General features: G+C 41.5%; 1 protein-coding gene across 1 annotated transcript; it reads right to left on the bottom strand.

Moving 5' to 3' along the window:
• Positions 1–2,290: 2,290 nt before the first annotated feature.
• LOC147437238 (pentatricopeptide repeat-containing protein At4g18520, chloroplastic-like) lies at positions 2,291–5,361 on the bottom strand. The gene has a single exon (XM_086486830.1). The coding sequence runs from the start codon at positions 4,985–4,987 to the stop codon at positions 2,630–2,632; it is 2,358 nt and encodes a 785-aa protein (XP_086342956.1). The 5' UTR covers positions 4,988–5,361; the 3' UTR covers positions 2,291–2,629.
• Between the last annotated feature and the right edge of the window lie 11,132 nt (positions 5,362–16,493).

The following is a 16,493-nucleotide window of genomic DNA, read 5'->3' as shown; positions in this document are numbered from 1 at the left end:
TACCGAGAGCTCGATTGATGCGCAGACTGCAAGAGATGGGGGTGCCCATAGTGTTGATTTGGGGGATTATGGCTCTATACAGATCAGTGATGGGACATGTACGCACCCTGAAGGGGATATCTGATTTAGTTCACTCCACCATTGGGGTGAAACAGGGTTGCCCATTGTCTCCTACTCTATTTGGTATGTATGTTGATGAGGTGTCTAATTACATTGACAGAGAGGGTGATAGAGGTGCCCAGCTAGCAGGAACGTGGATCCCATTGTTGTTATATGCTGATGATATCGTGTTAATCTCTGACTCACCAGAGGGTATGCAGCGACAGTTGGATGCATTACACAGTTTTGCAAAGGATAGTGGATTGTCTGTAAACCTTGGTAAAACCAAGGTTATGGTGTTTAACACCACACCACAGTGAATGAGGAAATCAGCACCGACTTTCACGTATGCTCAAGAGATTGTAGAGTATACAGGTGCATACACTTACCTTGGGATTGTCTTCACTGGGCCGAGGTTGGGCCGAGGTTTTCTTTGGAGAGAGCAGTAGAGACTAGACTAACTAGAGCTTATGCAGCCTTGGGAGGCTTGGAGAGGATGTGTTCGCAGGTTCAGTTCCAGGAACCTCGGACCAAGTTATGTCTCTTTCATACTTTAGTAGCCTCAACTATGATGTATGCAGTGCATATATGGGGACCTTCTGTAGGCCAAGATGGTTGGAGACGTATGGAGAGGCCCTTGGTATCTATGATCTCTCGACTGATCAGAGCCAAGGCCTCCGTACCCCACGCTATCGTTTGAGCAGAGCTAGCTACCCCCCCGGGGCTGCCCCTCCTATGGAGATTGAGGCGCTTACCAGATTAGTCTTCCTTGTGCACAGCTTGTGGGATACTACTAGAGATAGATATGCTAGACTGGCCCTTGAGTCTTCTAGACAGTTAGCTCTTTAGGGGGACGCTTCATGCTGGTATGCATAGATGACATCATGGTTTCAGATGCATGGCTCCACCATGGACAGGCTGCCCCCTTTCCAGTACTCTCTTCAGACACCCTCAATGTCTCTTACACGGGTGGAGATTACTAGACTCATTCGTTAGGACCTGATCTAACTGGATACTAGGAGGACATGGATAGAGCCGCCACAGGAGTTGGGCACGAAGATGGCTTTCTATAGAGAGCATCTTCTCCACCTCACAGGAGATGGGGATACACATATGTCTCATGGTTTGCGGTGGGCCATTGGTCAGATACACACATCCTCACATCAGCTCGAGATTGAGACTAGTAGATTCAGAGGAATACCAGTAGACAACAAGATATGCCGCTTATGCAAGCTAGAGCCAGATACAGAGGTACATTACATATGTCATTGCGCAGTGTACTATGAGATTCGGGGTCGTTTCCACTGCTTATTCAGAAAGGGTTTCGGTCCTTTCTCTAGGGTCATGAATTATGAGGATCAGAGATGTCTTGGGCTATATCTACTCGAGTTACACAGATAGAGAGACACTTTACTGGGGAGAGCTAGACAGATACAGTCCCAGAGACGGATTACAGAATTCTTTTCACTAGATATGGGACAACCAGAGGAGGAACCATCACTGCAGAGCTCGGCCCACACTCATTTGACCACTACCGGCACTCTCATCGACCGAGCACTGGAGCTACGGAAATCTAGACGGCCACGATTGAGAAGAGGGACTACATAACATCGCGGAGACTACAACAGAGGATTCGAGCCATACTCTCTCAACATCCAGAGTGCAGATGAGGATGGATTCTAGTAGTAGTACTATTTTTGTTCTAGTCTTTTTGTACCCAGACATGGTCTCAGATTCACAATTTTGTAACATTTTGGTCTCATAGGTCATTTTGGCCTTTTGAAGACGTTAATATAACATTTCATTTCATTTCTCTCTCTCGTCGACTCTTTTTCTCTGCACCCTCCTCGCGATCATCCCCCATAGGCTCAAGCCTAGCACTTTCCAAGTTTCTATAATACTTGAGACTCTGCCATTTCTAAGCAAAGTGAAAAATTTAACATGTTCAACTACATTGTCATTTCTAAGTACAAAATCTTAATATTTTTACTTAACCATACGTGTAGAATTAGATGTCGCATCGGTGTTCGGTACAATCTAGACTTTGTACACCAAGGAAACATGGTGCTATGTAAGAATTATCGCAGAAAACTCAAATAGTGTACTGGAACGACATTGAAGGTAAATAAATGCAATGAACTATGGCATTGGTATAATTATGTAGCACTCAATTTAATTGAATAGAAGTGTGTTAGTCAAAATATTTCTGTTGAGTTCTATCATTTACAATTTCCTATAAAAAGACACAATAAAAATTACATGTACATCTGCATTGTATAGAGATTTGAGCACAAAAAAAAGAATCAAAATCTCTTTGAATAGACAGAAATTGACCCAACCACTACTGACGCTTGATGATCCCTTCTTACTGCAACTAATGAGTCAAGTAACGAGTCTCAAATCTTAAAAATCGGCACTTTGATGCCCATTCTTGCAGTTTGAACCAGTGTTAAACCTTCTTGCCCTTACATTTTGCCTTATCTTTGCGAAATTGGCCGTATGAATGACGTCAATACCTGATTTAATACCATCACATGTTTCTCAAGTTTGAAGTAGAGCATGATAGATGATTAAAAGCAAGCTTTCCAAACTCCAAACTTCCCAAATGTCTACAAACACCCAACACAGTATTCCATGCCACATTATCCGTACAGACAGGCAACCGTTCAATCAAAGCTTTGGCTCTTTCCAATTCCCCAGCACAACCAAGGAGACTAACCATACAAGTAAGGTGTTCCACAGCTGGAGCAATGCCAAAATCTTTACTCATAGTCTCGAAGTAAGTCTGGCTCTTATTTAACAAGCATCCTTGCCGACAAACGCTCAGCATAACAACAAAGGTGACCATAGTAGGTTTAACTCCTTTTTCTAGCATTCTTTCATACACCCAAATGACATTCGCGGTTTCGCCAACTTGGGCATGTGCTGCCATCAGGGCAGTCCAAGAGACACCATCTGGAATTGGAATCCTACAGAACACTTGTTGTGCTTTTGCGAGCAGGCCAAATTTCGCATACATATCCACCAACGATGTGCCGACAACAGGGTTTCTTTCCAGCAACCCCTGTCGTTCCAACTCAACATGTATTTCTGCACCCTTTTCTGTAGCCGATATATTTCCACAAGCTTTCAAGCTGCTAATAAAGGTAATCTCATTGGGTGGAAGACCCTCAGCTTTCATTTTCTCAAAACACTCAATTGCATCTTCATCTTGCCCATGTTCAGTGTACCCTACCATAAGTGAAGTCCATGTGATAACATCTCGTTGTTGGAGCTCATCGAATGCTTGCTGTGCATTTGAAAGCAAGCCACATTTAGCATACATATTGACCAAGGAGTTTCCCAGCAGTTGATTCGTCCCCAGATGTCCTTGGCTTCGAATAATCTCATGTATTTCTGTACCCTTTTCAATAGCTCCTATGCTTCCACAAGCTTTCAAACTGAAAATGTATGTGACCTCATCAGGTGAAACACCATCATCTTGCATCTGTTCAAAACATTCGAGTGTCCTCTCACCATGCCCATGTTCTGCATACCCTGCAATCAATGTATTCCAGGATATAATGTCTCGGGATGGAAGCTTGTCAAACACTTGCTGTGCTTTACGAAGAAGACCCAATTTAGAGTACATGTCAAGTAAGGCAGTGCTAACCTGAATATCACTTCCTACTAACCCCAAGTCATCAATCTTGGCATGTATTTCTTGGCCCTTTTCTGCATTTCTAACTACCCCACAAGCTTTCAAAGCGCCAATGAACGTGACCGCATTTGGCGGAATACCCTCACGTTGCATTTGCTCAAAACACTTGATAGCTTGCCTGCCGTGCCCGTGGTCAGCATACCCTGTAATAAGAGCTGTCCAAGAGATCACGTCTCGACACGGAAGCCTGTTGAAAACTTGCTGTGCCTTTGCAAACAAGCCACATTTGGAGTACAAATCAACCAGGGTCGTCCCAATAAGAGGGTGACTCTCCAACAGCCCTTGTCTTTCTACTTCTCTGTGTATTTCTATCCCCTTTTTAACCGCTTTCAAGCTGCTACATGCTCTGAGAGCAGAGAGAAATGTTACCGCATTCGGAAAGACACCATCAAGGTGCATCTTTTCCAAGCAATCCATACACTCGTTTCCTCGGCCATGTTCAGCATAACCTGTGATCAAAGCATTCCATGAGACTACAGTTCTTTTGGGAAGTCTGTCAAACACCTGCTGAGCTTTCAAAAGAGAACCACACTTTGCATACATATCGATCACAGTATTGGCAACAAAAATGTTCTTGTGCAACAACCCCAGTTTGGCTATCTCTTCATGTATCAATTCACCCTGTTCAAGATTCTTCAGCTTTGCACAAGCTTTCAGAGCAGCCACAAAAGTATGTCCATCCCTATGCGCATGAGCGCATTTTCGCATCTTCTGGTACAATTGAAGAGCATCTTGTGGCTTTCCACACCTGATGTAACCATTGATGAGCGAGTTCCAAGACCACTCGTTTGGATTTGCAAACCTGTCGAAGATCTCTCTAGCATCATTCAACTTTCCAACATCGACCAGCGTCGGAATGAGATAATTTCCCAACAACCTATGAATATCCAGCCCATTTTTGCGCATGTGACAATGGAGACGCAATGCAAGCATGCGGTCTCTCTGTTGGCCACATTTCTGCAGGAGATGTGCCATGTCGGCAACAGAAAGAGAGTCCAAAACCGGCTCTTCTGAAAGACGAAGGGGGTCCTCTAAGCATGTGGAATTGCTGGTTTCGCTGCCGCCTGCGTTTATTGTGTGCATACGTTGCCGCCAAACGCTGCATAGGGATTGTGGGGAACGAAAAGAGGCCTCTTGCTGAAGCCTGCTGCTGATTGTTAGGGAGAAGTGCCTCTTCATCCATAGCATACATATTTCCTTAATTCTTGAACGGCATGTGGGTACTCTTGAATGTCCAGATTGTGGGCTGCCTCTCTGCTTCGGCAAGCTGGTGATCCTTCACATTACAAGCCGAACGTCTCCATGGAGATCCATACAGGTGGGGCATCTCAGCATTAAATCCTTTTCATCAGGTGATATATGCACTAGTGTGTGACATGGGCATTGCTTCCGCCAAGAAAAGCATGGCCATTGGGTCACACACACACCCCCTCCCATTTTTTGTACCTGCGTATGAGTGTGTGTACACACTCAAGTGCAGATGGTGAACTCTAGTCCTTGTAATCACTCCACTGTGATCTCTCTCTCTCTCTCTCTCTCTCTCTCTCTCTCTCTCTACAAATCTTGAGATCAAGATTTAATGTGTAGATCTTTGATATCTACTTCTCTCCTTCTCCCTCCGTATCTCCCTCTTGCACCCCCTCGTCACTAATTGACACTTCCTTTTGGGAGGTGATATCAATGGCTTACGATCACCGATTGATTGTGACTGTTGGATTGTCTACGGAATACAAAAGATTCTCATTTTTTCAGTTTTAGGGCTTGAAGTCGCCACCTCTCCCCCTTGGAATTGACTCTAACCGCGAAGCTATTGTGCGTCCGATGAAAGGAATGTATGTGGTAAATTTATAGATCACGACGTCGCGAACGAGTTTACATCTAGTTCACACCTACTTCACACCGAGTTCACTTTAGGTTCACACCAATTTTGGTGTGGTGTGCATACCCTCCCAAGCTCACACTTAGTTCACGTCGAGTTCACACCAAATTCGGTATGGTGCACATACCTTTCGAGTTCACTCTTAGTTCACACCTAGTTCAAACAGCAATCGGACGGCCCGGATTGCACCTGCCTCGCGACGCCTAATGTGGGGGGGGCCATTGATCCCACCTCCCTAGGGAGGTGTCGATTAGTGACGAAGCAAGTAGATCTTTGAGATCTCTCTCAGTCAATAAAAAGAGGAAGCTATAATAACAGTTGATCCTTGTTGGACAATGATATGATATCTTCTTCAGGAAAGATATGCTCAGTTGCATGGCCTTGATCTCTTTATTTTCAAGATAATGGTACTCTTTCAGAAAATTGATGCCTCTATACGGAAGAAATCTTAAAGAGTTATATATCAAGAAGCAATGTCGTATGTAACACAAATACAAGAGCCTCTGCTTGGAGAAAGTTGTTGAAAACATTATCTATATACCCAAGTTCTAGTGGTAATATGATTCTTCACACACCATGTAAGCTCATGAGTCCAAAACCGCAATTTCAAATAACATTTCTCATTTCCCTCAAATGAACCACCCTTTGCTTTATTTTGAGCCTAAAAAATATGACCTCAATAGCCAACAGCGTAACCATCTCAATTGGGTCTCAATCCAACACAACAGTTTTTTAAGGCTCGATTAAGGCAAATAATAGTTAGTTACATTCATAATTTGTGCATTAAGTTAATGTGCTAATCTAATAACTAATGTGGACAACACAAGTACAAGATAACACAAAAATAAGTAGATTGATAAGATGATTGATTTGTACAATGAGGTGTGTGCTTATATAGCACTATGAGAGTGTAGCATAAAGCCACATGTTAAGCCACATGTTCTAATACATGGAATAAGAGGTGACACTCTTAGATAAAAGGTAGTGGCATGTAGGTGGCGCATAGGTAGTCATGCAAAGTGTAGGGTTATTTCCCACTAGAGTGTGTGAGAGTAGCACCATTAGGGGTAGTTCACATAGGCATAGGATGGAAGTAGGTTTGACGCTAACAATAGCCTCCTTAAACGGATTCAACAATTCATAGTTCATACAAGGCTTCCTTAGGTAGATGCATTGGAATCCATAAACATGGCTCTCAAATTGGATACATCATATTTTGCCCAAAATTGGATACATCATGCAAGTGTAGAAGGTAATTTTAGTATGTAGAGATGCAATATCATACATCCTTAGCGTAACGAGATCCTTGTTCGTTGTGTCGTGCTTGTGTGTGTCTTCTTGGGCGCATATTTTGCCCAAAATTGGATACATCATGCAAGTGTAGAAGGTAATTTTAGTATGTAGGGATGCAATATCATACATCCTTAGCGTAACGAGATCCTTGTTCGTTGTGTCGTGCTTGTGTGTGTCTTCTTGGGCGGTCTTACCATATATATGACGTATAGGTAGTGTCTAGAACCAGTGTGCATGGTGTTTTGTGTACAAAGATTTCATACATAGCTTTTGGTGCCATTGGCTGTGATTTTGGTTTGGAGCTTTGTAAGAGGATTGAGCTAGTGAAAATAAAATCTTAAGAGTATGACTCCCCCTCCTTAAGCTTTGTTCCTCTGTTGCTTATGGTGAAGCACCTCTTCACAAAGACGGGATAGAGTTTGCGGCTCTTGTGCCGAGTCAAGGATGGTTTTTTTCTCCAGCTTTCTGCAGGCAGTGGGAAAGCTTCTTGGCAAGCCTTGAGCTAAGCAAAGGGGCCTTGAAGAAGGTTTTTCCCCTTGTAGCTTTATTGTGGTGAGGCTAAGGAGTTGAGCCGAGTAGTGCTGCAGAAGGTGAGCAGTGTGGTGGAAAGCTGACGAGGGTGGACACGCAGGAGAGGCACACGTCACGACTAGAGGGTGTGAGTCTGTGACAATCGTGCTTATAATGGTGGATAGCCGATGAGGGTGGACACAAAGGAGAGGCACACATCACGACTAGAGGGTGTGAGTCTGTGACAATCATGCTTATAATGAGCTCATGTAGGTGAATTGGTAGGTCTTCAACATAGAGGGTGATCGGAGTAGGTGTGGATGTAGATGGCAAGGCAGATGGGAGGCCATGTTTGCAAAGGTGGGTCACAAGGCTGGAAGAAATATACAGCGCAAGCACATCTAGCAATTGAATGGCCGCGCCAAAAGTGACTAAGCTTGCAATCTTGGACATCAAAGCGGGTAGTTGGCGAGGCAGTGTTAGTTTGAGCCAATGGTGGAGCGTGGTGAGTGTAGGATGCCAAACCTTTTCTGGAGTCTTCTAGATGTCGAAAGCAGATGAAATTATGAGCCCTTAGTGGAGCTTGACAGCAAGTGCGAGTTTGGTCAGGTTGTCCGTTGTTGCAGGGAGGTGTAGCCGAGTTAATAAAGCCCACGTGAGGGCCCCTTTCCTTTGACTTTCCTTTCTCCTCCTTTGGATCTTCTAATCTGTACTTGTTGCAAAAAACCAAAGAGAGCTGAAAAAAAATATATTTTCAAGAGCTTAATTGAAGATCCGAATGACATGCGATCTAGGCATAGGAGAGTTCGATGAAACGGCATCGGCATTGTGAAGCACACTACACATACGTGAGTTGCAAAATGTAATGTCAGCTACAATGAGAGTTATGGTACGGCAAAGTAGGCTAAAAATTAAACACTACACATACGTGAGTTGCAAAATGTAATGTCAGCTACAATGAGAGTTATGGTACGGCAAAGTAGGCTAAAAATTAAACACAATGAGGTAAAAAGCTAATTGAAATTTGCTTACATGCAAAAGAAGACAATACATGATACTTACAATGGTAATGCTGATAATTATAATGAGCCTCAAATTGCTCTGATACCACTTGTAAGGCTTGATTAAGGTGGATAACAGTTAGTCTCATTCATAATTTGTGCATTAAGTTAATGTGCTAATATAATAACTAATGTGGAAAACATAAGTACAAGATAGCACAAAAATAAGTAGATTGTTTTATACAATGAGGTGTGTGCTTATATAGCACTATGAGAGTGATACCACTTGTAAGGCTTGATTAAGGTGGATAACAGTTAGTCTCATTCATAATTTGTGCATTAAGTTAATGTGCTAATATAATAACTAATGTGGAAAACATAAGTACAAGATAGCACAAAAATAAGTAGATTGTTTTATACAATGAGGTGTGTGCTTATATAGCACTATGAGAGTGTAGCATAAAGCCACATGTTGAGCCACATGTCCTAATACATGGCATAGGAGGTGGTACTCTTAGATAAGAGGTAGTGGCATGTAGGTGGCACATAGGTAGTCAGGCAAAGTGTAGGGTTGCTTCCCACTAGAGTGTGTGAGAGTAGCACCATTAGGGGTAGTTCACATAGACATAGGATGGAAGTAGGTTTAACCCTAAAAAAATTTATCTTATTTTGATGTTCACAACCTCAAGTCCTTGATGCTGGAGATAAGCCCAACTTGGGCGTAAAGCATGTGAACAATGTGTAATGCCTATAAGGCCTCAAAAAAACTAATGAAAAATTCTCTCTTCTTTTTGAGCTCCACTCATGCTTTATTTTCTCTCTCTCCTTCTACACTTCATCTTTGTTGTTCCATAGCTATGAGTGTACGAGAGAGTGTACGCTTCTACGTGAGCTCAACAGTTGGTATCAGAGCTACGGTGGTGCACCTGAAAGGAGCAAGAAATTTGAAGAATAAGAAGTTGTAGTTAACCGAGCAAGAGAGAGGTTCCATCGAAGTCCCTCTCTGCCATTCTTTTGTAGCGATCAGCTTCCATTTCCAATGTCGATTTTTCTTCTTGTAACCATAAAATCTTGGCTTTTGCTTCATTTGCTGCAATCTCAGCAACTCATTCCTCCTTTAACTCCTCATACAAATAAGTTCTCAAATTTTTGCGCTCTGCTTGCAGTGCCTTTGGCGAGCTCACCACATTGAAGTCTCACATTTCCTTGCTATTTTGGGGGTTTCCTCCATGGTAGCAGCTCTCACGAACCTCATATCCTGGCTATGGAGATACTCCCTGCATTGAGCTGGAAGAAACTCTCCCGTTACGGGGCGCTCGGTTGTAGAGACGGTAGTCGTAGAGGCTTGTACTTTTAGCATGCCAAGTAGCACTTCAACCTCATCTTGGTCAGCCACTCAAGATGAAAGCTCAATAACCTCGCGGTCTACACTATGCCAAAGTACCCTGCTATCTCGCCGCTTTCGATCTACCATGTCAACACTATGAGATTTTTTATTAAAAAAATTTAAAGTAGTAGGGATATTAATTGGGATTTTGAAGTTGTTTCCACAATGAGTCAATTGCATAAGCCAAATGCGTATTGATGGTCGTTTCATTATTCATATGCCAAACACGATTACATGTACATCAAAACCAAAATGACTCATGATTACTGCCATGATTTGATTATGTAAAATGATACTCGATCAAACCCCGCATTCGTCTTATGTGTCAGTACAGTGACATTCATCAACAATGTAAAGGGACTAGACATTGCCTCGACAAAAGAAAATGAAAGTTGGAGGTAAGACCTTCCCTCGACTCATTTACTATTTTTTGTGATGGATGCATCCAAGAGAATTGTGTGTGTTGCATCCTCTGAAAGTCGCCATGATGTATTCTATGGGACCGTGATGTGTTAAATCCAGAGAGAACCGCCACGATGTATTTATGAGATCCCATCACTTAACAATTTAGAACATATGAGTGACATGTTAAATGACCCCAATTTTGGCTTAAGGGGACATTTGTTGGGGATGAACCCAACTTGGGCGGAAAGTGTGTGAAAAATGTGTAAAGCCTATAAAGGCCTCAAAAAATCTAATGTAAAATCCTTCTTCTTTTCAGCTCCACTCGTGCGTTATCTTCTCTCTCTCCTTCTACACTTCATCTCTGCTCTTCCATAGATATGAGTGTACGAGAGAGTGTACGCTTCTACGTGAGCTCAATGCTTGAGCCGTAATCAAGACTTTGTCCACGTTTATTAGGATACTTCATCTTTGGCTTTCCATAATCTTTCCCTGGCAAGGCTGGCATATCTACAACTAACTCTAGCACCAACACTCTTTTATTTTATGTCATATTTCAAAAGTCAAGGTAGTGAGTGCTAGTTAAATAAAGCATTTCTTATTGGAGAATGCCTAACCCTCTTTTTTCCTTGAAATGGTATGTAGTTGCTTTTGGAAATCTATCACGTTGCCAAGGTCTCTCTCTCTCTCTCTCTCTCTCTCTCTCTCTCTCTCTCTCTCTCTCTCTCTCTCTCTCTCTTGCTGTTGTCCCACATGAGGGTGTAACAATTTTTTGACAAGTGCACCTCTCCTCTTCCTGCATAGCTTGTGCTCGAGGTGGTAAGAGAGTGACCATGGATATACTCAGGATTCAACTTTTTAGTGCCTCTCATGCCATTTCATTTTGGGCCTATTGGAGAAAGAAACGAACTTGAGTGTATTTTAAACCGGCTAAAATTGTAAAAGATGGGTTACGTTCAAAGCTTGCCTTGAACAAAATCAATAATTTTTGCAGGTTTAGTGTATATATCAATAATTTGTTTTAACCTAAAAATTGGAAGAGTTTTATTTGTGCCCTTATTTATTAAATTACTTCGATTAGAAAAACATAGTATAAGTAGATGAATGCATTTATTATCGTAGAATTGACTCCCTTTTTCTTGAAACATTATGTAATTTCTTTTGGAGGGCTCTGGTTATTGGGAAAACTCTCTCTCTCTCTCTCTCTCTCTCTCTCTCTCTCTCTCTCTCTCTCTCTCTCTCTCTCTCTCTCTCTCTCTCTCTCTCGTCGGTGCCCCACATGAGGATGTAACAAATGTTTGATAGGCGCACCCCTCTTCTTGTCTCATAATGTCCTTGGGATGGTGAAAGAGTGGCAGTGGATGTCCTCAGCTTCCAAGTCTTCTACATCCATCATGCCCTTCCATTTTGGGGCTATTAGAGACCTCTGTTTGCACAAAACCGGGGTTTAGTGTATTTGTAACTGGATAAATACACAAAATCCAAGCTAGATTCCAAACTTGCCTTGAAGAAAAGCGGCAAAATTTTGCAAGATGTAGTGTAAATCATTAGGAAAATTTTGAACTCATTTTTGGGCCTTTTAAGAGTGCCATATCATCAAAGTTATACAAAAGAAAGCAACCCGGTAGACCCCTCTAAATATTGCTTAGAACCCCATGATATGACCTATCATTCAAAAGTTCTTGAAAAATGGATTCTAAAGAGCTAAGGTCCGAAAAGTTTGGATGACTTCTATGAAAGTTATGCCATTTTTTTTCAATCAGCCAGGTTTTGTTACCGTTACGGTAATCTAAAATCACCTTTTTCTAGATCTGCATGAAGGCAATGTCCGATACATGCATGCTATATATCAATAGATAGCATTTGAAGAGTAGATTCTAAATATCCAACCTCCGACAAGTTTGGATCTTATTTGCAAAAAAATTACCGATCCCCACTTTTTGAAAGCTATGCCACATCAACAATTCTTACAAGGCCCATTTTTTAGTCCAAACTTTTCCTAGTGACTGGCAATTCTTCATATTTTGACCTGAAAATCAAAAGAGTTTTTATTGTGCCCTTATATATTTCAAGTGTTTACAAAAAAACCAGGTTTTAGTGTATTTTTAACCACCTAGAATTGGAAAATCTAGGCTAGATTCCAAGCTTTCCTTGAAAAAAAAATGGAAACATTTTGCAAGTTTTAATGGTAAATACTCAAATTTTGGCCTGAAAACCAGAAGTGTTTAAATTGTGCCCTTCTTTACTTTGAGCACTTTTTTTTTGGCAAGCCTAGTAAATTAGTTCGATTAGGAAAAATGTTTTTGGCAAGCCCTATTTGAGACCTCACTTGTCGCATGCTTATGTTGTCCAACATGGGGCAAAAGTAGTGCCAACCCGACTCCAAAATCATCCGACTTTGCCTCTTTGGGTGAAGTTGTAGCATGCAGCATGCACGTCCTTGGGGCTCGTAGAATAGCAACGTGTGTAGGTGCCCACATCACAAGGTTTTTGCTCATCATTTCTCGACATGGAATCATGGAGAGCTTGGCATTTGCTATTCTACAGTCTTCTTCTCCTTTTGATTTTTGTGGTTCATGGTCCGTGTTCATATGTGCATAATGTTCCTCAATGTGATAAGATGGCCTCGTGGTGGCACCCATACATGTACATGGTTATGGGTTAGGCTTCCTTGTAAATAGCCTTGTGAATTGGTATGGTCGGTTATGTTTCCTCCTCATGGCAATTTCTTCTCATGAGGCTTATGTATTGGTGGTGTTTTAATCTATTAACCCTTCCGAGAGTACTGTTATAAATTTTTTTTAAAAGATAAAATATCAAAATAGAGTCACCCTTCAAATTTAAGGGCTCCCTCTAGATTGTGTAAAAAGTAAAGGAGCGTTTCTTTAAGGCATTTAAAAGGAAAAATAGAGCCACTATTCAAATCGCCTTCAAGAGGAAAAACAGATCCACCGTTCATCGCGGACAGTGTTGATGCTTCTAGGGCTCATCTCTCTCTCTCTCTCTCTCTCACACACACACACACACACATCGACAACACACACGAGGATGTAATAGATTCTCAGTTGATGCACCACTCCTCTCTTTGCATAGCATGTCCTTGGGGTGGTGAGAGAGTGATTTTGGATGTACTAAGCATCTTATTTTTCTACATCTGTCATGCCCTTCAGTTTTGGGGCTATTCAAAATCAGTGTTCGCAAAAAATCACGGTTTATTATATTTTTAAACAGCTTAAACTATAAAGACCCAATAGATTCCAAGCTTACCTTGAAGAAAACCAACAAAATTCTGCAAGTTCTAGTATAAATACCATCAATTATTCAAATTTTGACCTAAAAATTGAAAGAGATTTTAGTGTGCTCCTTAATTACTTTAAAATTATTTTGATCAGGAAAAAAGATTTGGCACCCTCTTCAACATCTCTCTCTCTCTCTCTCTCTCTCTCTCTCTCTCTCTCTCTCTCTCTCTCTCTCTCTCTCTCTCACACACACACACACACACACACACACACACACACACACGAGGAATTTCAAACTCCGAGCAAAACTTTTCGAGCAATCATAAAAATCAAGCAGAACCAAACATAATTGATATAAATGAAAATCATAAAAGGCGTTTCCATAGCAATAGTTTAGCTATATAGAATATTTTCACAACACCTCTACCCCCCTCCCCTCTCTCTATGCCCAACCCGTAACTTATTTAAAAATTGAAATCCGACTCAACTCCAAGGTATCCCTACATCATCATTTTATGTTGGCCACCATGACTATCAGTTCATTACTCCCGATCTTCCCCACTACCTCTACCCTATGGAGATGTCACATATTTCTCTCAATATTCCCACCGCTTCCTTAAGTTATGAAGCCTCCTTCCCCTTTTTCCCTTCTATGAGGATTTGCACCACCATCAATCGTGAGATGCCATGCTCTCTACCTTCGCTTTTCATTGGTGGTGATCTCTTCTGCAATGTGTCCCAAACATCCCTAGTTGCATCCACCCTCTCACCTACACAGTATCCACCACCTCCAGAGCTTTTATTTATAGGTGCACATGTTGCCTTGCAAGGGCAACAATTACTTGCATAGCTACTACATAAAACAATTATGGAATTGAAGATTACCAAGACTCACCACCTTGTGATACTCTTTGTAGAGAGACACAGTTGTGAAGATTCTAGAGGCAATCAATAGCGTATGAGGCGACCATAATGTTTAGAGCAGCACCCTAGTCCTTTTTAGAAGAAGGTGGTAGGTCACACAACTATTACAAGAGGAAAGCAAAGGGTGTTGGGCAGACATCATGCATGCCAAGTTATTCAAAGCTAGAACCCACACCCTCAATTAAGCTTTACGTAGGATGTATATGAATATCTGCAATTTTGATTCCTTTGGCAGGACGGGCAAGGCGCTTAATTCTTTTGAAGCCTTATGGTATTGCTTTGAATCCATTGAATTCTGCATTGGGAAACCTTTATAAAAGATTTTTCCTTGCTCATATCCCAAAGCCTTGACACTAACAATGCCATCCAATTATGTTGGGGTGATGCTACAAGCCGACAAGGAAATCCAAGGTTGCTAAATTGCCTTGCAATGCCCATCAAGACCTATGGTTTTTGCCATTCAGATCGTCAAACAGAGCTATGCATGGTTGCCTCCAAGAGCTTTGTTTGTGGCCAATTCCATCGCTTATGTAGCTACCAATGTAAGTGCAGACTAATCAACCGCTCTTGCTATCTTTTAATGTAATGGCGGAGACATATTTTCATGTGTTGGCTACTTTGCACAGTGCCTTTGGAAACCATGCGAGTAGAGACCCTTGTGAATAGTTAAATTCCTCATCAAAACATCTCTAGAAAAAAGTTCATGCTTCATGTTAGCGTAAGTGGCCTTTGTTACAAACAAGTTGAGCACCCACTGACACGTTGACTGGCTCTTTATTTTTAAAAACAAAAAAAAAAACACATCTTGAATAAGTAGCCTCTTTAGTTTTAAAACTAAAAAAAAACCTCCAAAATAAGTGGCTCTTTATTTCAAAAAAAAACCTCTTGAAACAATTTGCACGATGCAGCCTGTTTCAAAAGGTTTTTTTCCTCATGCTACCACTCTTTCTCTCTCTTGTAGGTTTCACACATGGCCGTCGGGCCATTGCGCTCAAAAACTCAGCTCTACTTCCTGCCTCTCTCTGTCTCCAGAGTTGTGGCTTTATTTTCAAAAACTCACCAAAAAAAATCTCTGAAACACTCCGCACCGACGCAGACTATTTTAGAAGGTTTATTTTTTTCATGACACCTCTCTCTCTCTCTCTCTCTCTCTCTCTCTCTCTCTCTCTCTCTCTCTGGAGCGGTGGGAAAATACACGTTAACCCAAAATCTCCACAATATAAGGACAAAAGGGTATGAGAAGGAAGTGATGAAGGGGAAAACAATTTTAATGGTAATCTTGAGGGTTCAAGAGAAAAGGGTGGGAATTTATGCTTGGAAATTACAGAGTGCTTCCATGGGGTTGGGGGATTTATGCTTAGAGCTTTATAGATTGAACGGGATCCCAACGTTAGAGTATGCAATTGATTTAATAGGGATAAGAGAAAGAAAAAACTAGAAGTATATAGTGGTTGTCAACATCAGTTATGTGTCATTCATCTATTTCTTATTGCTTTCAATTTTAAAAAGGTTCCAATTTGTGTCCATCTTCCATAATTTCTCTTTAATCACCACTATAAGTCATTATTGATCCTTAAAATATCCCTATTTTCACTCTTTTCCCTTGGCTTGAGCCTCTTCCACTTGTCCATCTATAGCCAAAAGACCCAAGTTTGATCATTTCCATCATAGTAGCCTTGGGCTTCTAATAGTTTTTCAGGAATCCAACACAACGTTTCTTTACATTTCTTGGGGCGAGTGGGACGTCTCTTACCAGGCTCCTGTCTTTTAGCACTAGCTATGATTGCTAAAGAAGCTTTAGGGAACCACTTGTATGTTTTGCTTGTTATATTAGGATGGGTCTTGTGTGTCTCAAGCTTTATTCAACTACATCAGTTGAATCTCTAAATCACGATGTGAGGTAATGTGCTTTTTAGCACCACTGTCAAAATATCACACATGCGAATCTGCAACAATTGACATGCATTCATCATGGACAACAAGATTATAGGTACACTCTGCACTAAAATCCCAGTCTACATCAACATCAGTCATTAGGAGAAAGTTGGACTCACTTTTG

Source organism: Adiantum capillus-veneris, chromosome 17 (genome assembly GCF_014529385.1).
Source record: "Adiantum capillus-veneris isolate H3 chromosome 17, ASM1452938v2, whole genome shotgun sequence".
Lineage (NCBI taxonomy): Eukaryota > Viridiplantae > Streptophyta > Polypodiopsida > Polypodiales > Pteridaceae > Adiantum > Adiantum capillus-veneris.
This window is presented reverse-complemented; position numbering and strand designations above follow the sequence as displayed.

Bases quoted from the DNA above. Each gene is read 5' to 3' on its own strand.
- LOC147437238 (XM_086486830.1), bottom strand. From the start codon at position 4,987: ATGCTATGGATGAAGAGGCACTTCTCCCTAACAATCAGCAGCAGGCTT.